We start from the raw sequence: 27,154 nt of genomic DNA on the forward strand, positions 1-27,154 counted from the left end.
AAGTCTCTAGGGGCAAGTCGCCTGACGTCGCGGCGTGAGAATGCGCGACGGGCGGGGAGACGGCGGCGCGTCTGGGGATTGGCCGAGCCGGCGGGGGAAGGCGCGCGGGGGTCGGTTGGGCGGGGCGGAGGGCAGCCCGGCGCGTGCGCCCGGAGGCCGTTGCCCCTCGCGCGCCGGCCTCCGCCGCTTCCACCTTCCCCTGAGGAGAGCCGGCGGCGCCCGTGGGCGGGCTGGCAGCTGGGTCGCGACCGGCCGGGGCTCCTCGGGAGACCGTCGGCTGCTCCCCGCGCCGGGGCAGGCCCTTCCTGGGAGCCCCGGCGGGGCGGGGGGGGGCTGTCCCCACGGAGCGCCGTGGGACCCGCTTCCGAGGAGGCCGAGAGGGCCGCTGGAGCGGCCCCTGCGTTCAGCCACGCCTCCCGGCTCCGGGGGCTTCTGGGCCGGCCGGGTTGGTGCCCCGCTCCCCACCCTGGAGGCAAAGTGGCCTTCGCTCTTAGTGTGGGCCGAGACGACTAAGGCTCTTCCCGCCCCCCCCCCCGGGAAAGGGCCGTGCGCTTACACTGTCGTGGTCAAGGATGCGAGGAAGTAATTGAGCTTTCAGCTGGGAAGTGGTGTGGTTGCGTGAGTAAGGCTTGAAACGCCGCTCTGTCTGGGATGTCCGGACGTGCCGGCGTGAACTTCCTAGCTGCCTTCCCGACCCGTGGCGAAGTATCTGCTGGGAAACAACCTTCACAGGGGCTGTCTGCAGGCTGTCGCCACTAGCTTTGTGTATTGTAGTGACCTTTAGCTCTGGAAAACCAAACCACCGCTGTTTAGAAAGTTCACCGTGGCTTCAAAATGCATTCTCGAAAGTCTTGAGGCAGGACATCTTGAAAAACAGCCTCAGGCTGTCATGAGTCATAAGTAATTACATGAAACATTGTTTCTGATGACTGACTTTGTTGGTCAGCCACCAAAAGGAGATAGATGTTCCCGCTGCTAAAGTGTGAGCCCAAACGAGAATTACCTGTCAAATAAGCATTGGTTTGTATTGTAATAATATAAAAGCAAGCGTGTTTGTATTCTTGATTTATTTAGTATTATTTTATGCTTTGTAATATTTTCTCTTGAAATCATTATGTACATGTGTGTATATTAAGATATAAATGAAAAGTTTTTCTGGACTTTGGAGAGTGTTTGACAGTCTCTTTAATCTGTGTCCATGAAAATACTGTTATTTAGTGTTTTCCATCCATAATTCTCGGCTTCTCTGAAGAAACGGGGGAGGTGCCATTGTCATATTGCAGAAAGAGGTTAAATACTCTATGTCTTCGTGAAGCGTTTTGTAGCTGTAACTGAATCTCTACAGTCAAATGTTCTGCATTTGGGAGATTTGTTACAATCCACTTTTTATGTCTGTCATGCTGCGTTCTTCCTATATTTCTCACCGACCCTTGACGTTCTGTGCACTTACAGGATTTGATCCCCCATAGAGCAGGCCCTGAGAACTAACAACTGCAAGGACAACAGTTCATCTGGTAACACCGAGAATGCCGCGTGATCAGTGACTCTTTCTATTTCGTGATAGAATAATTACTGATGTAGAAAGCAAATTCGGTAGCCAAGTCTCATTTTCTGTGCCTCCTTGGTGTACCCGGGCTCCTCTCCTACTCCCTTCAGTGGATAGAAGGTCGCATGGAAGGTGTGACACAGGACAGCTCAGCGTGAAAGAGTGTTTGACGTTCCTTTTGTCAAGCGCTGTCTTCCCTTGCGTTTGTACTCCATTATTGCCCAGGAAGCTGACATACCTCCGCACTGTACCATGCTGTGACTTGCAGCCTCAGCACTGATAATAATATGCAACTAAGCAGACAATTTGTATCCCTCAGCTTTTGTGGTAGGTAAGCTAACAACGGGCATTAAGTACAGTGCGGTGTCTGATTCTGAGCTACACTTTTTTTGAATTTCAGCAGCTGGTAAAATATTTTTATTGCATTATTATGGATAACCCTTAGTATCAGGCTGACGACTGCGAACCTGATGCCTTTTTGCTGTTTTTAGTGCCTGCGTCACTTGTCCCTTGCAAACACAGTACTGCAAGGCTGGAATGACCAACTCTGGATTAGAAACTTAGTACCTGTCAGGAGCAGAGTACCAAGAAACATCTCGGCTGTTATATCTGGAACAGACTCAGTGGAAATCATGGAAAACAGCAGCAACTTTTTAGGCCTTGGAAGGCTTAGATCCAGATTTAAAGACATGTCTCAGTTGGCACTTTAAAGGAAGTATTAGTTATGCAGTTATGCTTGGATTTGCCTCCCACCTCTGGTTTTATTTTTATGTGAAATTGTGAAAATGTGCTGATGCACAGCATTTTTAGTTCTCTGTGAATGCATTGCTTTAGCTTTTATGGTTAAGATTGTTGCTTTGTAAAATGTTAGATGCAGGAAAAAAAGGTCAGTTTTTCTGTTTTTTCTTTTCCTCTCTCAAATTCAGCAATCCTCAATACTTATGCAGAGGACATCCGGCTGAAGAATGGCTCGCGGGCATGGACTGGCAGAAGCAATGTTTGTAATGCAAGGAATATATCCAGAATGCCACATCGCTGTGACGGAAGCATGAGCTCAGCAGACGGCTTTCTTTTGTACTACATGTCACTGTCCTGTGTGACCAACCTTTGGCAAGACGCAGTGCTCTGAATGCCTCTGCTCAGGTGCATGTTTACCTGGAGGACTCCAAGGACTTTGTCTCCTTCCTCCCCCACGTTAGCCGTGCACGCTACAGCATGCCTGCTGTGGCATACAGTGGTGTCCGTCCACCTCTCGTCTCCATCCTCTAGCTATGATGAGTCTTGCCATGATGCTGTTCCCTGTCCTTCTTGGTGCCTTTTATAAAGATGGAGGAATGAAGCGCTACTGCATGTAGGGGAAATGATGCAGCAGCCACTATTTATGTGGGGAAACTGGAAAAAGGAAAGCCGAAGTGAGTTGTGGGTGATGATGCAAATCCTGGGCAAGGGTTAGGAGCAGACTTCTATTTCCAGTCACCCCGTGTTTTGTCTTACCCTTGTTTCTTCGTACCTGATTATCTCTGTTCTGCGACATGAAGGTGATTGATAGCACTGCAAACTGCTTTGACATTTGCAGAGCACAAGCGGGGGAACACTTCATTCGATAACTCTTAGGCAGACGCCTGCTTAAGGAAATTGGAGAAGGTGCCTGTAGGTGCAGAGCAGCTTGCAGAAGGGTTCTGGTGGAGTCCTTGCCACAGCATGGGCCCTGGTTCTCTTCAGGAGTTTAACCTTCCTATCGGCTTTGGGGTGCTAAGACTTTGCTGTAATTTCAGACCTCTACAGCCAGAAGTGTTACCGTGTCCCTTTCTCCACCAGCAACTGCCAGCTGAAAGCAGGCAGTGGTGGCAGCAGTGCGTGCTGTTTTGTTGAAATACTAAATTTTACACAATACCAGCTTGAAGTCACCTTAAAAATAATTTTTTAATCATAGAAATAGTATATTAATGCTTATGCTAAAATGTAAACAGTAGGATGATAGGCCAGAGTACCAGTTTCTAGCTGGTGGGGTATGCTGCTACTCAGTGTGAAATCTGAAATGAAGCATGGGCTGCCATGGGGCTGGCACTTTCCCTGAGGATGCAGCAGCATGTGCTTAAGCTGTGGTGCCGAAGAGGCTGCGCCTGGCTGAGGAGGAAGATGAAGTATGCATGTGGTTTGACAGTACAGCTAACCCAACCTAGTGACTAGCTGTTGCCAAGGGGGGCAGCTGTGTTTTACAGCCCTGACTAGTCTCTCCCCACTCGGTCCCTGTGCTGCTACTGGTACGTGTCTGACCCTGCAGTGGCCTGATTCAGGGAGCTGAGTGGCAGGAAAGTTTCCCTGCATTTTGCAGGGCTAATTTTCTGCTGATTTTGCTTCCTGAACTGTCTCCTGAGACATCAGACAGGTGTTGGTGCTAACACAAAACAGGGTGATGGGAAGGCATAGCAAGTGAGGGGGAGTAGAAATACCCTTTTATGCAGCAGCTGGCTGTTAGATTGTGTTTTCTGTACCCTCTGACTGCATCCTGAGTCCTCCTAACAGCAGATGTTACAAATGCCTACGTGGAAATACGGGTGTGAGATACATACTGTAGTAGGAGATAAAATCTGGTTTTGGTTTTCTTAGGAAAACCAGTTGGAAATGTGTTAACATGTATTTAATATAGCAACTGCTAAACTAGAGGATAAATATAAAGATAAATCAGTTTATGAACCTTAGCACTGACAAATAGTCGTGAAAGCCGTTAGTCTTTCATGGTCTCAATCTCCCATCTTGCCGGGATGGTGAAGACCATTAACACTTAGGTAGTGTTCAGGTTGGCAAGGCATGCTGGAGGGGCTTCGCAGCTAGCTAGGTAGCTAGTGGCAATCTGTGTAAAAGTAGAGATTTCTTCACAAGACCGTTAGTAGGAAGGCACTTTGTTTTAGAAGGCCCAGATGTGCTACATTTGGCTTCTGATGAGCTATTTGCAAAAATAATCTTTTGGTGGCTTTTGGTCTTTGCTAGGGATAGAGAGAAAAGCTACTGGAAATTCATTATTTATGCTTAGATGCTTCCTTCTTTTCCAGCCTTTTCCCCATACTGGATTACCTTGATGATTTTGCAAGACACTATTTCCATTCCAATGAATAAACATCTCAGTAGGAATCTAATCTAATTTTTATGAAATATGCTGGATCTTTTGAACTTACGATCCAGGTTTTGCTGGAACAAGAACTTGCAATGGCATATAAGAATCTTTAAAAAATCCTTCCTTTCACATCACAGTATGATTGTAGACTCATAATTTCACCAGGTTTATCTGTCAGTGACATAAAGAACAGTTTCAGTGGGATAGCCAGCAATGTTTTTTCGTACCTGAAGCATCACTAGAAAATAATGAAGAGATCTGATGTTGCACTGTATATTTTTGTGCTGTATGATTAATTTGATTCTTTATGGAAGCTGCTGTCTATAATTATAGCACACGTGAGAGAGAAAGAACACCTGAAAACTTATCAGGGGGCTGCTATGAAGAAATACACAAATCATTTGTAAATTCCCTCTTCTTGCTGAAATCTTAGAGAAACTGTTGTCTCTTATGTGTCAAGAGTGAGGGGGAGGTTATATTTCACTATTGTCAAAAAGTGACCGTTCCTAGATAGCATCTAGTTAACAACAGCCCGAGGGTCTGTGCCATCTCATCGCTTGTACCACCGTTTATGCACATTGTCTCTCAACATCACTATTCTTGATGGAGTCTCAGCTTGATAAGTTCTGCACTGATATGTAAGAAGGTGTTATCGCTGCTCTGAGGAGCCTGCATTCTGTGAGAAAAAAGGGGAATCTGTCATCATCTGCCTTTCTTTTTTGGTTGTTGTTGGGTAATCTCTTAATCCAGTAATATTTTGATCAAAATCTTGCAGGTGGTACATGTCAAATGGCATTTTTGCAGAGATTAAATGAGGAATTGTTTGTCAAGTAACTGTATCGGGAAGGATTTTCCATGTGTGGGGGAATGTGCAGGGAAAGGCCTGACAACCCTTGTGTGCTGATTCGTGTTATTCACTGGTGAATCAAGTATAGTGGATTCAGAGTGTATTTGATTTTATCAGTCATTAAAACTGTTTCAATTAAAGATCAAGTTATCTGCAGACTACCTCTCATATATGCTGTATGCCATTATGTTCTCTAACATACGCCATTTCTCAGTAGTCTTTGGAGTCCACTTAACGAACTGTGTTGTCACCCTGTGTAACCGTCGGGACTGTAAAGTCCTAATCCAACAAACACACATATGGCCAGCTTCGTTCCTGTGCAGGGACTTGCGAAGGAAAGCCTGCCATCTACCTAAGATTTTATGTGATAGGGATCACGGTTCATTAGGTTCCTGTGAAAATGCAGGATCCACCTTGGCACTTTATGTGACCATACTGCAAATGCAGTACAGTGAGGATATCAATATCTAAAATATAAAAGGAAGTCAGACGTGAAAGATGACAAGTCTTTTTCATCATGATAACACCAAAATAAGAGAAACTACCTAGGGTCACTCACATGTTGATGCTATGCGGATGCCTGTTCAAAAGAAGTTTGGCCAACCTGCATTAAGGGGTGTTGATATCAAAAGCAAGCCAAGCATATAAAAACAAATATAAAAATATACCCATATATCAAAAAGTACCACATTTGCACAAGCTGACACCCCGGATAGGACTCTCAGTATACAGTAAAAGGGTGTGACCTGGACTGCAGACAGAACTGCTGTTGCTTTCCTGCACCTTCAACTTTTCCAGAATTTTAGTCTAGAGTTAAAAACATGTTTATTAAAAGTACTGCTGGGATGCTTGCATTAGTACTTATGCTGGCTTACCTATTGCAGAATTAATCGCATGGAGTTAATAGCACACTTGAACTGCTTCAGCGTTACTCAAATTAGATTTCACCCTAGTGAGCTGATGGTCTTGTGACACACCAGAGTGCCTGCCATTTCCACATGGATGCTGTGTGCACAGTGGAGGGGTAGTTCAGTCTTGATGTATTTGTACTATAAAGAGTGTACTTGCTGGGAAGTGGAAGCCTATGGGCTTATGGAACATAGTGGGCCTATGTTCTTAACCCAACCCCCTTCAGCTATCAGAAAAAATACTGGAGTGAAAAAAAAAAGTCAAACAAGAACCCTGATATTCTTTATTTTTATTATAATTTTAACAACATGAGTAAATTGAAATCTGTAAGCAAAGCAATTGCATGAGGAGGGTCTAATAAAGTTGTTCAAGCTACAACCTACTTCGATTGTTGAATCAAACTGCATAAAGCAGGCTGCTTTGATGGGTTTTCAGCTTCCACGAATATAATTGGCAGTGACATCTTCTTTTGCTTTAATGGCAATGGTCTTCTGTGGGCTGGAAGTTTCATAATCAGCTGAAAGTAAAAAAAAATTTAAAAAATTGGTCACTACTACAAATAGGAAAATTGCTGAACCAAGTACTATGCTCAGTTCAGCTGGTGAAATCTCATCAACTTCAGCAGGATCCAATTATAAAAAAATTTCTCCCTGACCTGAGCAGAAGAGCAAGTTGTAATCTGTGGATCAGATTCTCAGACGTTCCATGACTGATGGTGATTAAGGATCTTAAAAAAGCCCAACCAAACAACCCAGCCACTGTAAAGGCGTTCACAGGTTATTCCCAGAGGACAAATGTTATGAGCCCTTGGATTTCGGGGAGAACTTGTGTTCTTAGTAATGGAGCTTCCCCAGGATCACAGCTTTAATATTTGGACTGTGTAGTGGGAGGAAGAGGGAAGGCATATTGCAAGAAACACCACCACAGCTCCTTTGCAGCCACTACTGTAGCCCCCAGATGCTGTAGCAGCTTTTTAATCTCACACCTCAAATCTCCAGGGAAGTGAAACTCATAGACCTACTGGTGTATTCCTAAACCTCATTCTTGCTCGGCAGTGCTGGAAACCACCCGTCTCCAATGCATTGGGAATCTCTGCATGACTGGATTTGGGGTATTATTCCCCTTTGTCAGCTTCTCCAAACCTCGCCTTCTACCACCCAGCCTTACGAAACACGAGAACCACCCTAGTCTTCCTGCTTCCAGCAACCTCACAAGCCCTTCCCGGGGAGCACATGTTCGCCATCCTTGTGGCACACTTGCTTTTAGGGACAAGTACCTGCTTTGTTCTCCATCCAGAAGGCAGTGATATGCAGCAATGTCTTTCTCCAGCTGTTGTTTGCTGGTCAGCAGATTTTCACGATCCCGCTGCTGCTGCTCGGTTTCTACTTTGATTTCTCCCATCTCTGCCTCCAGCTTGGAAATGACAGAGCCTAGGTTCTGCAGTTCGATGTCGTGCCAGTGCTTGGCGTCGTATAAAGAGTTCTCCAGACCCCTCTTCTGTAAGGGCAGGACAGCAGACATTAAACCAGTCAGTTTTCATATGCTTCATAGTGATTTTTTATTCAGGTTTGGCCAATATCTCTATTGAATATGCTTAAGTGGAGATGTAATATTTTGAGAATTCCTTCCTTTAGTTACTTTGAAAAATGTGTATTATCATTACAAAGGTTGAACTACTTTGGTTACAAGGTGCAGATATTCTTCACATTGTCAAGTACTACCCACCCAGCAATCTCGGTGAAATTATCATTGAGTATGAAGGCACTGAAGATTGCAATTTGGGCCCCGGTTGTCAAATGTGGTACACTAGGTGCACCACATCAATCAAGAAGAGCCCAGAAATGTCTGGAAACAGTATCTGCTGGAAAATGCGATTTATTCTAAAGTCTGCATCCCAAGATGGGAATGTTTTCCTCAGAAGGCATGTTGAATTTGCACCAAATATAGCCATTGAAAACCCAGCATTACTTACCAAGGTTCTCAGAGATTCAGTTTCTGCTTGCAAGCTCTGTATTTTGCAGGCAGTTTCATGAAACTCAGTTCTCAGGCCCTCCACCAGCTCTTCCTCCTGGGTTCGCACGGCAGCCGTCGTTTCAGCCTGTTGCTGGTAAAAGATTGCGACTGTCATCTCAGCCTACTCAAATGATGTTTTTGTTTCCTTACATACCAAACTGACACTTAATATTTTCACAGTTTGTGGCAATTCTGACTTTAAGTTTGATTCTTGTATATTAAATCCCTCAGTTGAACAATTCTGGATATTTCTTAGTGTCAAAATTATCATATTTTCTATGCATTTACTGTAAAGTGGCTTGTACAGATAAGCGTATATATTTTAGCTATGTCAGCAAAGGCTGTTCAGCATTCAAACTAGTACGTTTAAAATTACGTATAAAAAGAAAATGTTGCCGCAATTTTTCATTTTGTAGCTCTACTATAATATTTTTTTAGAAGTTAAGTGTTTTCACTTAGTCTATTGGATTTCGGAAGTATTCACACCATGATTTTTCACGTTGGATTCTATGAGTCAGAGAGCAAGTCATATCACAGAGGTCAGAAAAATAACTTCTGTTAATTGAATTAAGATATTCTCATGCAATTTCCTGGTCTTGTTGCTTGTGGGTTTTTATATGTGTTTAGTTCAGGCTCCTTGAAAATAGGTGAAGGAGAAGGTACCTTAGTAAAAATAAAATTTCTATACTTTTTAATGAAGGCTGAGATCAAGGTTTTCAATCCAGTGCTCTGGGCTCTCTAGCAAATACAGTTCTTCAGTCAAAACCTACATTTCTTCTGGCTGATGCTAAAGTTCAACTATGCAAAATACTTCCATTCCACTCTGAAAATTCATCTTGACCCTGTCCTGTTTTTCTCATTATGCATTCTTTCATTTTAAAAGTAAGATTAAATTTAAAAAAAATCTGGGACCATGCACCAGAAATTATTTCTATAATTTTTTTTTGGTACCATCATGTGAACCTCACACCTTGGTCGTTGCGAATGAAATCATCTCAGGAGCAAAAGGTCATTTAAGTGCCAGTTAAGTCTCAAACAGAACTTAGGATTTAGGAACCTGCGTTGCAGAGGGCTGAAATTCAATCCAAACATCAAAACCCTCCTTTCCAGCAAATTGCACAGAGCCTGTATTTTTCAGAAGTACTTTATAGGGGCTTGTGCTTCAGAGAGACATAATCCCACCTCACTAGTCCTGGTGAACCCAGCCTAGTGCTCATGGACCTGCCACTCTGGAGTAATGTGTATCTCCTAAGTTGCGTTGAGAGTGTAGTCTGCACGTTATTATGGTATAAGGACTATGAATGCCTCTTTTTAAAAGATGCATAGGGCAGAGAGGGTGCCTTTGCATCTATAGTTATAGCTTACACCCATTGCCTGAAGCCTGGCATCTCTCATTCACATTTACCCTGCTGGTGGCCCGAATGCTACGTATACATCCAACTTGCCCTCACCACAGGTGATGCTGAAACTCATCCAGGAGTTACCCTAAGTTGTCACAGCTACCCAACATTAGTGATGTGAATGATGGAACAGGCAGATGGAGTGGATAGAGGTGGCCACATCAGACCCTAAATACTGAGGAGGACACAGCAAGTAAGCACATACTGAATGAGCTCAAAAGCTTTTGGTACACACAATGTTTCCCCATCCTCCTAGGATTACCAGCTGAGTGGCCCCAAGAGTCCCTGTGGAGGGTGCTGCTGGGCATGACACTTGGCCTCAGCTTCGAGGTTCCTTCTGTAGAGAAGTGCAGGCGTAGTCTTTGTGCCCTCTTCACTAGGCAATTTGTGTTTTCTGGGGGCTCTCTTCTTCCCATTCCAGAGATGCTCCAGAAGGGAAAGGCCATACTGAATTGTGGTGTCCACAAACAGCTGGATTAATGGAGGGGGGAGATGAAATCATCCTCCAGAATCTCTATCATTTTGTGTGGACTTCAAGCACATCTGTACAGCTCTGAGCCAGGCATTGTGCAAGAGTGCAGAATCTCTCATTAGTCTGTTTTGCATGGAATCAAGATAATTAAAGGATGATTAGGGGTCGTACACCAACATCCAGGGTCTGATCAGCATGATAGCTGCAGAAGGAAAGTGGCTTTGATAAGCTCTTAAGAGTTCTGGGAACGTGTTAGCAAAGAAGGGAGAAACAATTTACATCATTCACAAGACTTTTCAAAACCTTGTACAAGATCTAGCATAGGGGATGACAGAGGAAGCTGTGTAATTGTCTCCTCCGGGCAGAGCATCGCCATGGATCAACAGCTGGTCAAGAGACAGGACATGAAGAGGAGGATTAAAGTCTAGTTCCATTATGGCGGAAGCTTAACAGCTTGATGCCTCAAGTTTTACTGCCATGGGGATGAATCATGAACGAGAAGGATTTAGGGATGGCAGAACACAATACAGACTAGCAATGAGCAGGGGTGGATGTGTGGAATCAAACTACGTGAGTGAACAGCACCACATCATTAAATAAAGCATTTGTCAGTGGAAAACATTAAACAGCTTGCATGCCTTACAAGGGTTTAAATCACTTGTGCCAATTCAGGGAAAGGTTTTGAGCATTATGGACAAAAAGTGCAGAGGTCAAACCAATGGACTCGAGTTTTGAGGTTACTTACTCACCTAAAAAAGTCCCATGTGAAACCCCATTAGGTATGAATGTAAATCCGTATGTTTTCGTGCCTGAATACCCATGAAAAAATCTAGCCAAGACTGCAAGTCTAGTCAGAAGACAAAGCAAATGAGGCAAGGGAATTAGTCAGAAAAATAACAAAAATTCTGCCCTGACATCTAAGTCAGTGCTAGGCCACCAATTGAAATACCTTGGGCTCACCTGGTCACAGCTACACCAGAAAGTGGGTACAGAGAAAGGAAATTAAAATACTAGGGACCCAGGAAAACCTCATGGAGAGAGACTGAAGAAACTAGTAATGAAGAGCAAAGGAGAGGAGGGAAGGGCTCTTCCTCCTCTGATGTCACGAAAGAGTAAGGGCAAATTTTTCAGTGTGGATAACTAAGTGGTGCAACTTAGCCACATAAGATGACTTAAGTCCACAAGCTTAGTTGGAAAAAAAGCTGAACTCTTGTTATCTGTATAAATAGCAATAAGCTGAATAGATCTGTGTGAGATGATGCAAAACTGTATGAGATACAAAACTGCATCATCTGGGTGTAATGAGAGGTGTATCTGGGGACAAAACCCCCTAGAATGTCATACCAGAAACTGCTTAGAACCAGAACTGATCTTTCCAGAAATCTGTGATATTCTGATTCCTCCTCCTGTTAAAAAAACAAACCAAAACAGGAACAACTTAAACTAATAAGAGCTTAGACTAAGATGGCCAAGTAGGGAGGGTTTAGGTATCAGATATGATAGTGGGATCCAATGATCAGTCTAGTATGAGCTGGCGGTTTTCTCCCCAAATGATACCTCTGAGCAGCTGAAAGACCAGACAGTGAAGGTATGAAAGAAATAGGAAGAAAAAAGTTGTGAGGGTGTGTTTGCGCAGGAGGAGGCAGAACAAACAGGACAGGAAAGTGAGGACACTGAAGAATTTGGTGCCATCAGAGTAATGCTCATTTTGCTGAAACCTGGCAGTGGGCCAGGAAGAGATTTTCTGAGAAAAGCTTAGGAGTCTACTGAGGATGCTCTGGCTTTCCAAGGCTGCATATGCTTTGTATGCAGGCACTCTCTGGGCTCATATAGTTTATTACTGTGTCACTGACTTTCTTTGGGCTGTATCAGCTGAAGATCAGGCCCCTGCAGACCAGCCTTATGAAAACTTTGCTTAGTAAACAGTTTGGCACGCTCACAAACTTGATGGGACCTCTGGGATAAACTCCTCTGGTTAGCTTCTTGTACATTGCCTAGCACCTTTGGTATCACTGTTGTCACAGGATTTTTCTTCTTTATTTTCAAAATAAACACTTACTCAGAGCTTGCATATATCTTTGCAAACATATTTCTTGCTCTTTTTCTTGCTGTTTGCCTTCACTACCCCCTACTCTTCTCATGGCAGCTCTGTACCATGGAATGGGGGCGGGGGTGCTATTTTTGCTAAATATTTCTATAGCAGAGCTGAAGTTATGATTTGCTGCGCCATGCTCTGCTGTAATAGCCAATTTGGAATGAAATGGCTACTAACATATAGGATTGTCCACTGAACTTAATGCTTCAGCTCTGCAAAAATACTTACTTCAGCCAGGCACTTTGGAAAATAAGTGATCCTTCATGACAGAGAAAAAGCTTCATTAAAAGGCTGTTTCGGACTCAGCATTGGGAAAGGACGCAATAGCCATTCCCCATTTTAAAGGGAATGGCTATTATCATCACTTTTCATTTCTAAGTTAATATCCGGTTTTCCCACTGCTGCCAAAGGAAACAATTTCAAGGAGAAACCCGCAAGGAGTCTGTAGCTGCATAATTAGTGTAGAGCAATGTGTTTTGCCCTTTTGATTTATAGACCCCTGTAAATTGTTCAGTGGAGGAACGGCCCTAGTAAGAAGGGTGTAACAACTGTGGCTTATCCTACACGGAAGGTATCAGCTGATTACATTTGTTTTTCTTAGCCAACATTTCAGAGTCCTTAGAAGGCTCCCACAGATACCTGTGATATCAGCAGGGCTGTTTCCACTGCTGCTTAACTCTGTGCATCCCAAGAAAGCCACTGATATTTTATAAGTGTATTTTCCCATGGACTTAGACCAAAATCCTTTAGATTTTTACCATCTTTTTTTGTTGCAAGAAAAAACCCAAACACCCAACCCTCAAAGTTACTGCAGAGTATCAGACAGATTTTGTGTTTTTTTTCAAATCCTGTAATGTTGGAGTGGGTTATAGAGTGCTTACCTTGGTACGGAGCAGGGCACCTGTCTCAGCGCGATTCTTTTCAATGTCTCTCTCCCAGTGGATTCTGATTTTTTCCAGTATGTCGTCCAGGCCACTTCCCAGGGGAACATCAAGTTCTTCCACCTGAGATCCAGCAAGCTGCTTGTATAATACCTTCACATCCTTGAACAAAAATAACAGACATAAAAGAAGGTGAACTGGACAATTGAATGGTAGCTTCAGAGAGGCTCAAGGAAGAGCTCTTTCAGTGCCACAAACACTGGGAGAGTAATTAAATTTGGTCCTGAAAGGTGACTCTACATTAATGATTTAGTGCACTGGAAGGTTTCTTTTTCAGATATGGATTTGCCTTGCTTCTGCGTGGGGAGTCTTGCTGCAGATCTGGGGTACTGGAATTGGTTTTCCCCTTGGTGGAGGGACACTGAAGCCCTGCACCAATGCACTGCCTGGAGCAGCCCTCCCACAGTGGCAAGTTTCTCCAGCAGTCAGAGCTTGACATGCTGCGCACCCGGGACCCGAACCCACCACAGCTATATTGCCAGTAAAGCTGCAAGTGTGGACTTTGGGTCAAGGAACGAACAGCTTACAGCAAATCAAACCCTGCTCTTCCCTCTGTGCTGCACCATGCAGTAACATCGGCATGGATCTACTGGGAGAGACAAGGAGCTGTGCAAAACAGCAGGAGCTCTGCAGCCTCGCAGCTTGTGTGAGCCACATGTGTGCTTTTATGCGTGTGCATGTTGTTAGATGAAGAGCACTCTGTGACAGCACTCTGTTCCTTCTTTACATACATGGGCTCCAAAAACATGTAAGCAGTAGAGAGTTAGTGTGTCCAGAATTGCACACTTAGAGGTAGCCCATTGGTTGTACATTGTGTCCAGGAACACATGAATAAATGAGATTTGTGCATGTATCTGAACTGTCTGGCACCACAATCCTTTTACATCAACCTGTTTATATGTGCTATTGGCCTAAGCAATAGAAGTAGTGTAAAAGCATCTGGGAATTGTGTGTGTAAGCAATGACCCCTGACAGTGACGATACTGGGAGTGGATGGGAATTACGTGATTTCTGAACCTGCAAGAATGAAAGCCTCAAAATGTGCCCACTCCAAGTGCGCAAAAGCTTCCAAAGGACTCGACGTGGATTTCTGTGTGGGGGCACTGGAAGAAAGAAAGGTTTGAATTAGTTCAGGGAAGTCCTTGGGACTTTATTGTGCCAGAGCTCAGCTGGAGTAATTGCAATAGTTGCTTCCAGCCTTTATTCTGTGGCTTCTCTTGAGCAGCTTCCCCTGGTGCTGCTGCCATGAGAAAACCAGATCTGTGCTGAGGTGGTTCTGCTAGTGCTCAGGTACTCCCAATGGGTAAAGAAAGGAGCATCCTTCCACCCTGCAAGGACTCCTCACTGGCTAAATGCAGAGCAAGAGAGGCTGTTGGAAAGGAGTTGTTCTCCTTATGCCATATAGATGGGCAGAGAACAGCATCAGTGCCAGCTTTTCTGGTTTCACAGCAATCATTGCAATACCCGGAGGTTTAAAGGGGATCTTGTGTATTTCTGTCAATTTTCTGTTTTCCCTCTCATCTAAAAGGACTTCCATCTTTCTCATGCTGTGCAGTGGTGCTGAAGCCACTGACTGTTTTCTGCAAAATGCCAGCCTTGGGATTAGATTCATGAAAGCAGGGAGGGGATGAAGCAACCTCAGCTCGGCAAGCCAAGTCTCCATATGCCTGCCAATGTTGCTGAAATCCTGTGGTTGGAGAAATAACACGTAAGAATGTAAGGTAGGATAGTGCCTCACTTCCGTGGGCCATCTCAATTCAAACTCTCTTTTACCTTTGAGGCATCAGCACAATTGCTTGCTGTGCCTAATGTGGGATTAGTAGTAGCTCCATATTCGAGCCCCCATCAGCAAAGGTGCTGATTTGGGTCTGATCCCGCTGAAGGGAATAAACCATCTTCATGCAAGGAGTGCTGGTGAATGTAATGAGAAAGAGGGGAAGTATTGCAAAATTGGCTAGTAATGGGCTTCCCTTCTAGCTGCCTGTCCCTGTGGCTTGCTTCAGTGGTGGTGTTGTTCAGGAGAGACTCGGTTTTGTGAACTGTGCAGCTTGGTAAGCCAAGCAGGGTATTTTTGGAAGAACCTGGTTAATGCTCAGCATTAGTGTGGCAGGCCTGGAGCTGCACATGTGTTTTCTCTTTACATCTCTGTCTGAGAATCAGACCTCACTGTTGAGATGCCCATATACGTGACTGTGCAACCCCGTCACCATCATGCGGTGTCTAGCAAGAAATGAAGTGATGACATCTCTTCCATGTCATATTTATCAGATGAGAAAGAGTTAAAGCTTAAATTTAAGTAATTTGATCATGCCTCAGAGGTTAGTGCTTTAAGTTAACAGAGAAGAGAGAAATAGGAGGGGGTTTCAGGAGAATCCCCCCAGCCAGACATGGCAGGCGGAGGCTTTCAGTGCTTGCTTTGCACTAGATGTACGATACTAGCCAGATGAAACAGGCACACATGGGCTTTGCAGTGTCCCGAGTCTGGACTTACTTCTTCATGATTCTTTGACAGCAGAGTTAGTTCTTCTTTCATGCTCTCTATCTGACTCTCCAGATCCATTTTAGTTAAATTAGCATCATCAATCACTTTATACAGGGAATTAATTTCATCTTCCACTGCTTTTCTGAATGGCTGCTCATTTTCATACCTGCAAAGAAAAAAAAACCAAACTAAACCTTAATACAGCACAGCTCAGCAAGAAACACCTGCATTTTTTTTTAAAATGACACCATTGTGCAAATTAGCTCATGTGTCCCAGACAGACACACAGAAACACAGAAGAGATACTTTGCTCTCACCTTGTCTCACTGTACTTGAATTTGACTGCCTGAAGTACCCTGTCATTACTTCTGAGTGTAATAAAACCGTCCAAGTTAGCAGTCTGCACTGTGGTGGCTATCAGCCTTATGGGATTCCTGAATAAGCATGGAGAGGCACGTGGTCTCTTGCTAGATCTGGTATTTATATACAGTATGACTATGGGGGGGGGGGGGCTTTTTCTCTGTTTGCTTGGCTGTACAATGAGAATAACTCCTCATTCATTTACATAAAAACTTTTCAGAGCAATGGTTAAAGAAAACACGCGTGCATCGAGCATGATTTTTATTAACGGACATGCTGATGGAAGTCTGGTCTATGTTCCAGGGTCCCAGCCCCTCCTTAAGGCCAAATCCCAGTAGTATCAAAATAAAGAGGAAATCTGAGTGCTTGGTTTGTCAACTAGAATTGCTGTTACAGAAAATGGCTCGTTTCTAAACCGTGGCTGCAATGGTAGGTAAAATTGTGGCAGGCAGTTACTATTCCACAGCACTGCTTGCTGTGTCACTCGTGTCTGTACCTTTTCATTTTAGGCTTTCCACTGAAAATGTGGCTGAGTTGCATGGCGAATCTCCTCGGGTGGGAGGCTTTTGTGTCAAACCCATCCAACCTGGGGACCTGGTAGCCAGGGAGGTCAGACAAGGGGGTTGGCAGGTTAAACAGGAGCCAACTTCATAAAAAAGTCCTGCACTCTGCCCCTTGAGAGTCACCTTCATTGCTGGGAGTTCAATAGCTTGGGAAAGTGGCAGCTGGTCCCAGTGAGAATGAGGAGCTTTTACTATGCAGTGGATTGATTTGACATTGTTTTTGTTATGCAGACTGCTTGTCCAAGTCAGCTGACACTTTTAAAAAATATTTTTTTAAAACTACTTAAAATATGAGCATGGCTTGCTGGACGTAAAGCCATAAAATGAGTATCTCAGAATCGTACCTTTCTGAAATAAAAGGCAAACCTAAGAACATGATTAACACACTTTTTGATATGAATAAATAAAATAATACCAGAGAAAGAGACAGAAATTTAAGGGATGATAAAAATCATAGCAAATAAAAATCAATTAGTTTGAAATAAGGTTTGTGTGTCAGGCTCTGCAAAAAACTACTTGTAAATGAATGAGTCCATTATGAGTAAAAGCTAGAAGGATCACATCTCCTGAGTAAAATTTAAAGAGCTTTGCAAACAGAAAGATGTTAAAAAAGTAGTTTGCTTGCCAGTATTTAAGATCATCTTTTACTATTCATTTCTCTCAGTAAAGACAAAGAAAATCAGTGCAGCCCATTTCTGTTTTCTTATCTAACGTTTCCACGCTGACGTTTGTCGTGGTGCAGTTTTACCTTTCCAGCTGCTGCAGCAGAATGATTGTTACTTCCAAAACCACTTGTGTGGTACTGAAAATTAAAACTAAAAACCACATGGAAGTTTGCCTTTATAAAATGTCAACCCAAATTTGAATGAATACTGATCTCTCAGTAAGAGATCAATGTTCGTCTAGCAAAGAATAGCTTAAGTAATTTTGCTAGTGCACATTTTTGTTACTATAAATCTTCAAAATCTTCCAAAACATTGTTAGCATAGTAATTATTTTACTGTTACCAACCCCCTCCCAAGTCAGGTGGTTGAATATTCATTCAACTTAAAAGAACGAGCCTGTTCTACTCACTAGGCATTACTCCCCTATAGAGTAAGCGTTTGCCAAGGCAAAGTTTCAAAGAACGTGGCCAGCTAGATGCCACCACGAGACTACCTGTCTTTAAAGTCTTCAGCACAGGCTTGAATGTTCTCCGTGTGAAGCATAAGACGAGCATTTTCAAGGACTGCTTCGCCCACCTAGGAGAAAGAGACAACAGAGCTCAAGCAATGAAGAGCTTCAGCATATTAGCTATGTGCACCATACACGTGCCTTAAGCAGATGTATAGCTTTGATTCTGAAAATAATCCTTTAGCCTAGGGCTGTTCAAGTGACTCATTCCAGATAATTTAATCAATTAAGTTTGTACATATAAATTCACAAATTCTCTGCAAATAGGCTGTAATTTGTCATCAAACTGTTCATTGCTCCTAAGCTTTCATCTTCGTGTGGAAACACATTTATTCTGATTGTCAGCTGGTCACAAAGGGCAAAATTTGTTACTGTGCGCAAGGTACGTTCATCATTTAAGTCCCGCTTATATTTTCTAGATACAGTTTAAGTAGCACTTATGCAGTTCCTATTCTACTTCCCATATCAGCAGTCCTCTTCAGGGTCGTCCTCTTCAGTGAGCCAAGGAATACTTGTTGCTCATGCCGCCTGTGAGCCGTCCTCAGCTCCCAGAGCGTCGTTTTTCTTCTCTGATGGGATCCTGTAAGCTCTTGCGATAGATATGAGACCTGAGAAGCAGGCAGTCTTCAAAGATTATTATATCGAATGTGAAATGCTTTGGAAAGATTGTGCAAATAAGACTGTGGTATCATTGCTAGGGCTTGGGGGGGATCTTTAATGCCCAGGAGGCACTTGAGGGGTGAGCAAACCTGAAAGGCTTGTGACATAGCAGCTTGTTCTGATTCAAAAGGGTTATAAAAAATGATAGAGGTAAAAGACGACCACTGCCTGCCCTGGACTCACACGTGCATGGAGCTATAGAGGTGACCGAAGATATGCTGAATTCAGTACCAGGATTAGAGCAATCATCTCTGCAAATAACTGTCTGGGGGCTCCAGCCACGCCGGGGTCCATGCCGCCACTCTGGAGGAGCTAAGCTGAACACCTCTTTGGTCTTTTTCAGGAGATTTGCAGTTGAAACTAAACCACCACGTGAGTAAGAGCAGCTTTTTAAGCGGGCCAGGAGAGTTCTTGAAGCAGAAATCTTTCTTTAGATAATTAAGTCTGCCACTAAATGAGATTGCAAATCCCCCGAAGCACTCTGCTCCCCGGAGGTGAAACAGGCCATGCAATGTGGAGGCATCGAGGCTTCGTCCAGACAAGTTATCTCAAGTACCACAAGTGGGATTGTTGCCTTAGAATGGTCCTACCTGCTCCTTGGCCTGCTGCTTGGGGATGGGGTGGAGGTGGACATGCAAGGCTGAAGCATTTCTATGTGGTAATTAACACTCATCCTCACGAAAAGCGGCTTACTTCTCCCAATGTCTTACAGATGCTTGAACAAACAAACATGAAATATGTGAAGGCATCTGATAAGGAGAGATCTGGAGGAATAACCTATTCCCCGCACTGAGAAGTCCATAGTGGATCATGAAGTTAAAAGCACTCTGCGTCTTTTAAGTCTGAGGAGGCGTGAGAGTTAAAAAAATAAGTGGTTTGCTTACTTCTCACCTACTGTTAGGAGCAAAAAGGGAAGGTGGCTGTGGCTGGAAGCCTGGGGCTGGATCTCCGTTCCTGCCAGTGCAAGCTCGGGGCTTGGCTTCCAAAGGAAACAGAGTTCATGCCATCGCATGAATTTTTCTCTAATAACTGGGATTTCTTGGCCAATTCCAACTGATACGATAGACGGATAGGCCATCTCAGAGACATGCAGTTCCAACACATTTCATGAAAATAGCACCTAGACAGAGGAGGGAGGTCCTGTGAATACTGCCACTGGGTAAAAAATCCCAGTTTTGGCATGAGAAAATCTGAGAGCGCAGCAAATGCATAGGAGTCCGAGATGTTAGGAAAGCCGTAGGTGTGGGCAAAGAGAGGGTACCTCTTTTATGTGCTCTCTTGCACGCAGAACTGGCTCTTCTTCATTGTTCAACCCCTTATTTCCTTCTCCCTGCTTTTTTGCAACCTCACTTTACCAGCACTGGCCTAACTCCTCAGCCCCTGGGTTGTCCCTTCTGCAGAGCCGGGACCTTGGGGACATGCTGCTCTGCCGTCCTCAGGTCCCTTTGCACCAGGAGACCTGAGTTTCTCCTGAAAGATGGAGAAAAGACATTTAGTTTTTACATGGCAGCAGCATGGAGGTAGAGGCAGTTGTTTGCCCCAAACTCTGAATTTTTGGTTGTCTGGGGGTTTTTTCTTCTTTTTTTTTTTTCCCTTTTCTTTTTTCCTGCAGAAGTTATTTTGTCGTCCTGCCAACTGATACATGTGTGGATCTTCAGAGAAGCTTTTATTTTTTTTCCTGACTCAAATCAGGGAGCAGAAGCGCTGCCCTGTGATTTGCCCTGCCCTGTCAAAACAAGCCCATTCGACGCCGGCAGTGAGCCCATGCGGTTCCAATATCTGACCTAAAGTCTGATGAAAATGAATGTCTTTAAGCGAATTGGGAAGATCCCATGAGCAAAAGTAACACTAAGTCCTGTGAGCTGCACAGTGTCACTCAGAGGTATGGTAATGGCTAAGTTTAGAGGCTGAATCCAGTGTAAAATGGCTTTTGGGCTGCATTGAAAGAAGAAGCAGGGAATAGCTGGTGATTTTCCACTGCCTGGATTTCTGCCTCTATGCAGTGGAAAACTGGGTTTTAAAACTGCTTTTCAGTAGTAATCTTGTGCCTTTATTGAAGCATTTGAGGTGGCTTCTTACCTGCCCCACAAGTGGATGTCCCTACCAGAGCCCTGGTACCCCTGAGGACTCGGTTAATACCCGACTCCTCCCTTCACAGACCGGCAGCTAATGCCAAACATTCAGTGAGAAAGTCTGAGGCTTTCCAAAACTGCACACAAACCTGAACTGTGCCGTGCAAGTAAAAACGGTATAAAAAAATCTGATGTTCGGAAGGCTTCAGGGATGAGTGTTGCAGTGGGAGCCAGCAGGCATTAGCCTTGCAGCTCTCCTGGAAATGAGCTGTATGCGCTTTACATCCAACAGCAAACCTGAAGGTTAAATAATTACATGGTAGCTTCTACGTAGAAACCAGGTTTCCTGAAAACTTCTCCCTGATTTGCATGAGCTATGAAAGCCCTTTTCTAGGCTTGAGGAGAAGAGATGTAAGACTTCCATCTAGTGGCTCTTTTGTTTGATTTAATTCTCCTAATAATCAACAGCTGGGTGCAAACACGCAGCATTAGTGAGGCGGATTCATAGCCACTTTGCTGACACATGTACTAAAACGCATGATGCAGCAGTTTAGGAAACACCCTTCTTCATGTGCATTGGAAACGAGAGGGCTCGCGATGCCACAAGCACTCAGATATTGCCTCCTCTGCTTGTAAAGCAGAAGGCAATGCTGTCCTGACTCGCAGGGCTTCTGGGAGGCTTAATTCACTGATGCTCATGTGGCATTTAAACAGCGAAGATGGGAAGTGTTATCAAAATGCAAATATTATTACTAATAATAGCTCCTTTAAGTCACATATTGTCTTTCAACATGCGCACCTGTGACACACATACACCTTTTGAACAGGATTTTTTTTTCAGCTCTTGAATTAACACTGAATATTTGCGGTGTAAAACATCTTAACTAGAAAGCAGCAACAATTGTCTTTGATTTCACTGTGATTTTATGGACGTGAAAACACCATTTTAATTTTTAGCAGAAAAAAATCTTATCAAAATCTGCATCAACGTACTAGTCCGTTTACTGGGTTATGACTGGCAGCAAGGAAAACCAGCTGCTTCAAGGGAGTTTGCAGAGTCCGGCCTCGATAAAGTGGGATGTGATACAGGCACTTACAAGGAGAACTTATCCCTGGTGACTAGCTACTTTTGATTTTTAACAGAGATCTGATCAAGTTTGGCACTGCAAGATTTACTACGCCTTTCAAGTTCTTAGCTATGCTTTATCGATAGCTTTGTACAGTTTTGCTACTCTTACAAATGCCTAAATCCTTTGTGTATGCTGCTAAATTTGTGGCCTCAGGTGTGGCCTGTGATAATGAATCTCATGGTTTAATTATTCATGTAATGGAAAATTATCTGGCTTTTAAGTTCACTTCAGTTAAAGCAAATGATGCCTCCATGGAGAAAGACCAGAAGATGCTGGTCTAGTCTTTCCTTCCACACAGAGAAAGAAATGGTTGATATCAGCCCATTGCCTCCAACACATTGCAATTCACAGCTAAAGCCAGCTCAAAGCATGGAACCCAGTGCCTGCTGCCTGGGTGCCAAGCAGTAAACTCGTAACGCTTTTGGTCATGCTTTCATGAGGAAGGAAAACTCAAAGGCCCCAAGAATGGCATTTGTTGCATCCCCTTGGGAAAGGTAATACCTGGAGAGAGGCTGGGAACATTGATGGGTCCTTTGCCGATTCCTGCTGCATCCAGGAAAGCACGACTTCATCTGTACATCGAATGCTTTATAAGGGAATGGGACTGCATCAAAGAATGCCTGGTTCTCAAAGCAGGAGATACCTCCTACAGAAACAATCCGTAAAAACTGTAATGTTGCCTAAGCACAAGGAGAAATCTCACCCCACCTCACAGCTGTATGTGAAGGTAGTCCAAGGTTACGCTGTTGGAGGTGGCTGAGAGAACATAATTAAAACTAATTTATTGCCATCCTCTGTACGGTGGTTGACGAAGCTCTGTGTCATTTTGTGGGAATTTGTTGTGCCCTCATATAGCAGCAGAATGCTATTTCACCCATTTGCAGACACTGATCACGCACTGTGCTCCGTCAGAGTCTGTTACAGGGAATACTCAGCGGCTCTCCTGGCCCCGTGGCAAATAGATTACTGGGTGTGAGTCCAAATGCGGCGATTCCTCAGGGTCTCAGTCCTGTATATTCTCCAGGCTTAATACTAACACTGAGTAAATGCTGACAGTAAGGCCGGTGCAAATAAAAGTATCTCTAAAGAAAAACTCTGGTGATCTTTCAAATGCTCCCAACCATGCACAGGAGTCACAGCAGTGGTAAAATTGGTGCAGGATGTTGATTCCTTCTTCTGCTTTTGTGTTTACTCCTGTGATCTGAACTGCGCTATGTGCCATCTCATAGACAAAATAAATCTCTGTGTCTCCCACGCAGCCGTAATTGAACGGTCACAGAGGCTGAGCTACCCTCTCCTCTGTCTAAACTCTCTGAGATTATTTCAAGCGTCCACTTTTCCCAGGTGCTGCCCTGCTCCCTGGGAGGAATTGCCTTTACAAACAACCTCTTGGTCTGTAGAAGAGACACATTTGATTAGAGAGAGAATTTTCCACAAGAAAACCAGGATGAAGCCTGGAGAAAAGGAGTATGCCTAGGGTAAAATGAGATGAATGTGTACTTCTGTCACAGGAATTCCTCTCCACAAGGATTCCTCATTTCCCTCATTTCCTGCAAAAATCCTCCCATTTTGCGCCTGCCCCAATTAGTGTGTGCCCACCTGCTCTGCTAAAAACCAGCTCCCCAGGCAGATAATTAAGGCTGTGAGCTGGATAGTGTCTTCCCACCATTCAGCTTCTGTCAGTGATCCCCTGCTGCAGTCGTAAGTCCAACAACTGCAATGAAACATGAGTGGTTTTTTCCCCAGAGGTACCCTCCACTCGTATCCTCGAGGCACTTGTTGCCACTTTTTTCCCCCTAGCTTTGTGTTTGGGCAAAAGGCTGGCACCCAGTTGTTATTGCTGGGAGGACAACTACCTGAAATTTGGGCTGCTGGAGCACATCCCAGGAAAAGCAGGAGGGAAATGGGACCTCAGGTCCGCTGGACTCTCTCCTACCCCACTGCAGAGATGGGCCCGTCACATTCCTGATTTTGGGACCAGGAGAGTCCTATGTGGCCGAATCTTTGTCTTCTCACTAGCAGGGCAAGAGGAAGGGGCTCCTGTCTAATCCCCCCCCCCCCCCCCGCCCCCAAACTGTGTATTTTTCTTTGCTGCTTCTTGTTCAAAAACTGTTCCTATCATGGGCATTTGCATTAAACCAGGTGGCTGCTCAAGTGGCTTTCTGCCCCAAAACTTTCACAGCTGCTTCATGTGAATGGCACCAAGGGGTTTCACAGCTGCTGGGCATCCCTCCTGGCTGAACACATGGGGCTGGCCAGGAATCAAAATGAATCCTCAGATTTTGCAGGAGGCTGAAAAAAGGATATGCCATGTTAAGGCAGATGTGGACATCTATGGAAAATCTAAATATATTTTTAAAAAATTACATCTAGAAATGTATCTGCCAGGTATCTCTCATTTCTGTTACGCCTCGCTCCTGAACACCTTTTACTTTTCCCACTGGGACATGTCATGGCAGGACGGTACTGACTTTGTGTGATTGCAGCCATTTCTGCAGCAACTGATTTTGACGTTGTTTTAATAAATGTGACAGTTTCGGTGTTGATGCTGGCATACTTCTGCCAATTAGCTCCAGGATGCGTGACTTAATCGGTGCTTGCGCTGGGTGAGGTCCTACTTTCATTTTTGGTTACATGCTTAATATAAAAAAGCAAAGAAACCTATTAGCCAGAATTGTACCTAACAGCTCAGATTATATCTGAGAAAGTCAAAACCCACTAAGTGATGCCTCTTTTATTGATTTAACTGAAGTAATTTGGAAAACTTTATGTATTCTCTAATGTGTTTTAATGGTTAAATAGATACGGATGATGCTAATATTTTTCTCTTATTTTCTATGATACTTGCAAATGCTATTACCACATAGCTTTATTTTCTGGTTTTATATAGGAAAAGCCCAATATTCAAGCTAGATTTCATTATGGGCTGCTCTTCTTTACTCATAAGAAAGGGAGGTAGAGGCAAGGTGGCAGGATGACAATATAAAGGAAGGTTAGAAGGAAAGCGATTTGGATGAAAAATTATTACTTGAGTAGGTACATCTGCACTGCAGTGTTGGGGTTTCTTATAAAGAAAAATCAAACAGTCCTTCCTAAAGCATCTACTACGGTCCTACTTTTTTGGTCTTTACCGTAAGCCCCGGTAGGTTTTACGGGTGAGGTCTACAACCGCAAAAGGGGACACTCGTCTGGAAAACAGGGGATGGCAGCTGCAAAGCTTTAACCCCCCATCTCACTTCAAAGTGTCCATCTACCTCAGCGAGATGGTAGGTCCAAGGGTATGGCTTTTCGTAAGCACCCCAGAGTCAGAGCACCCAGTGCCTTCAGCAGCTGGTCCCTTCAGGAAGCTTTTTAGGCTTAGCGGCAGCAACGTCATTTAGCAACACAGAAAGATAACAACTTTAAAAGTTGGAGCTTAACTGCATGTTTCTGCTGACATGATCTTTGTACAACAGCTTATGCCGCCACATTCAGGGTTCAGGCGACATTTGGAGGGGTCTGGGTGAAGACCTGCCCTAAAAATGCAGCGCACAGTAAAAATGCCCCCTCTTTCCTACACCAGAGTAAAACTCTGGCCAGCCCAAGGTAAAAGACACAATTGTCCCGGGGAACTTAAAGTTGCCTTTTGGGCTTTCTGAAGACCCGCCGGCGGCATTTTCTGCGCCTGCACGAGTGCCGCCGGGAAGAGATGTGCAAGATGCCGGGCTCTGGCTCCTGGGGCTCCTGTCCACTCCTGCTGGCTGGGAGTCGGGAAGCCGGGACTCGCGAGGTGCGCCGAGACCTCAGGGGACAGAGCCCGGTGTTTGCTGCAAGCAGGGCATCAGCCTGCAAAGTCTTACTGGTCAGCAAAACGAACTGCTTCTTGTCCGTGAGGTCAATGCAAACACCATTTTGCATCCCCACAATAAACACTTTGCTGGAGAACCTGCAGCCTGCGCCGTACCGAGAAGGTGGGAGTACAGGGTGGTGGGGTGGTGACAGAGGGAAGGAAAGGAGTCACTCATTTGTAGCCATGTAATTATTATTTTTAAATAAATAGAGCTTTTGAAAATGTGATTAAGCAAACGAGGGAATAAAGTAAAAATCTGAATTGCTAATTAAAAAAAAAAACCACAACGTGCTTGTAATGATATCATGTTGAGGGATAAACTAATTCAGTCCTAGCAGTTTTCTTTTAATAATTTTGATGCTCAGTGTAATAACCACAGCTAAGAACAACAAAAAAAAAAGGAAAAAAAAAATAAAATCACCCATTTTAATCAGCGGAGACTATCGCGCCTCGGGGTGCATTTCAGTCACCCCCACGCGCAGCATGCCTGAGGCAATTCTCCTGCTTAATAGGCATTTTCCACAACACACTGTGAAATGATAATGCTAATTATCATGAAGATAGATTTAAAACCCTCCACCTAGCGCACCACGCCTTGAAATCAGGCAGCGTTCATCACCAGCATCAACCCTCGCCGCTCAGGGTTGCCGATGACTCGTGAAGCTCCCCCGGCCCCCCCTCTCGCTGCCGACAGCGCTCCGGCCCTCACCTGATGGTAAATCGCCTCCCAGTTCTCCCGCAGTGCTCCCCAGCTGCCCACGCTGGCCGCTTTCTTGTCCAGGTAGACCCTGATGTGCTCCTCCAGCTCCTGGTTGACCTGCTCGAGAGCTCGCACCTTCTCGATGTACTCCACCAAGCAGCCGTTCAGGCTCTCGTAGGAGAGGCCCCTGCCCTTCTCCAGCCCCGGGGCCAGGGGCACGGCGGCGGAGGAGCTGCGCAGACCCTGGAGGAAGACGCTGCTGATGCCCAGGGCTCTGCGGGACACTCGGGTGCCCAAGCTGCTCACGCCGCCGGTGGGGACGGTGCCCACGTAGACGCCGGGGGGTCTCGACAGGCTCCCTCCGCCCCCGACGCTCACCCGGCGGCCGGGCGGTCCCGAGCCCTCGGCCGCGGTGGAAGAGGGCTGCTGCCCCAAGAAGGACGACCGGCGCCTCGGCAAGGGCATGCTGCTGCTCCAGCCCGCCGAGCGCTGCCGCTCAGCCCGGCCGCCTCGGCCCGCACTGGCGGGAGGGATGTGCCGAGCCCAGCAGGTTGGGGCTCGCCGTGGGGTTTCGGCTTTGTGCGACGGCTTTCTGGAAGGGGGGCTTTGTGCTGCCCGGGAGCGCCCGTCACATTGTCTGGGCGGCCGCTGGGTCAGCAATCCCATTTCAGGGGAAATCTCCCTGCTGCTGCTGCTGCAAATGTGGCAGATGAAAAGCACAATGCTGTTTACAGGGACAGCGGGACGGGGATTCAGTGCAACGTACGTGTTAAAATACCAGCGGTGTTTTCTGCGCTGGCACCCGGATGATTTCCTATCCTTATGCCCACAGGTATCTAGATGTACT

General features: G+C 44.9%; 1 protein-coding gene and 1 long non-coding RNA gene across 3 annotated transcripts; one reads left to right on the forward strand and one right to left on the reverse strand.

The window, feature by feature from the left end:
- The first annotated feature begins 169 nt into the window (after positions 1-169).
- LOC138690744 (uncharacterized) lies at positions 170-5,669 on the forward strand. Of its 2 annotated transcripts, none has more exons than XR_011329524.1 (2): positions 170-1,877; positions 2,473-5,669. It is a non-coding gene; the product is annotated as an uncharacterized lncRNA (long non-coding RNA). The 2 variants fall into 2 exon arrangements; XR_011329525.1 differs by having other exon boundaries at positions 170-1,873.
- A 1,060-nt stretch (positions 5,670-6,729) lies between these two features.
- Positions 6,730-27,154, reverse strand: BFSP2 (beaded filament structural protein 2). Its single transcript, XM_069811476.1, is given in 8 exon segments — positions 6,730-6,934; positions 7,694-7,914; positions 8,390-8,521; positions 13,279-13,440; positions 15,830-15,986; positions 17,902-17,984; positions 18,354-18,524; positions 26,317-27,154. Coding segments are annotated over 8 exon segments (1,587 nt in total). The 5' UTR covers positions 26,974-27,154; the 3' UTR covers positions 6,730-6,930.

Source organism: Haliaeetus albicilla, chromosome 2 (genome assembly GCF_947461875.1).
Source record: "Haliaeetus albicilla chromosome 2, bHalAlb1.1, whole genome shotgun sequence".
Taxonomy (NCBI): domain Eukaryota; kingdom Metazoa; phylum Chordata; class Aves; order Accipitriformes; family Accipitridae; genus Haliaeetus; species Haliaeetus albicilla.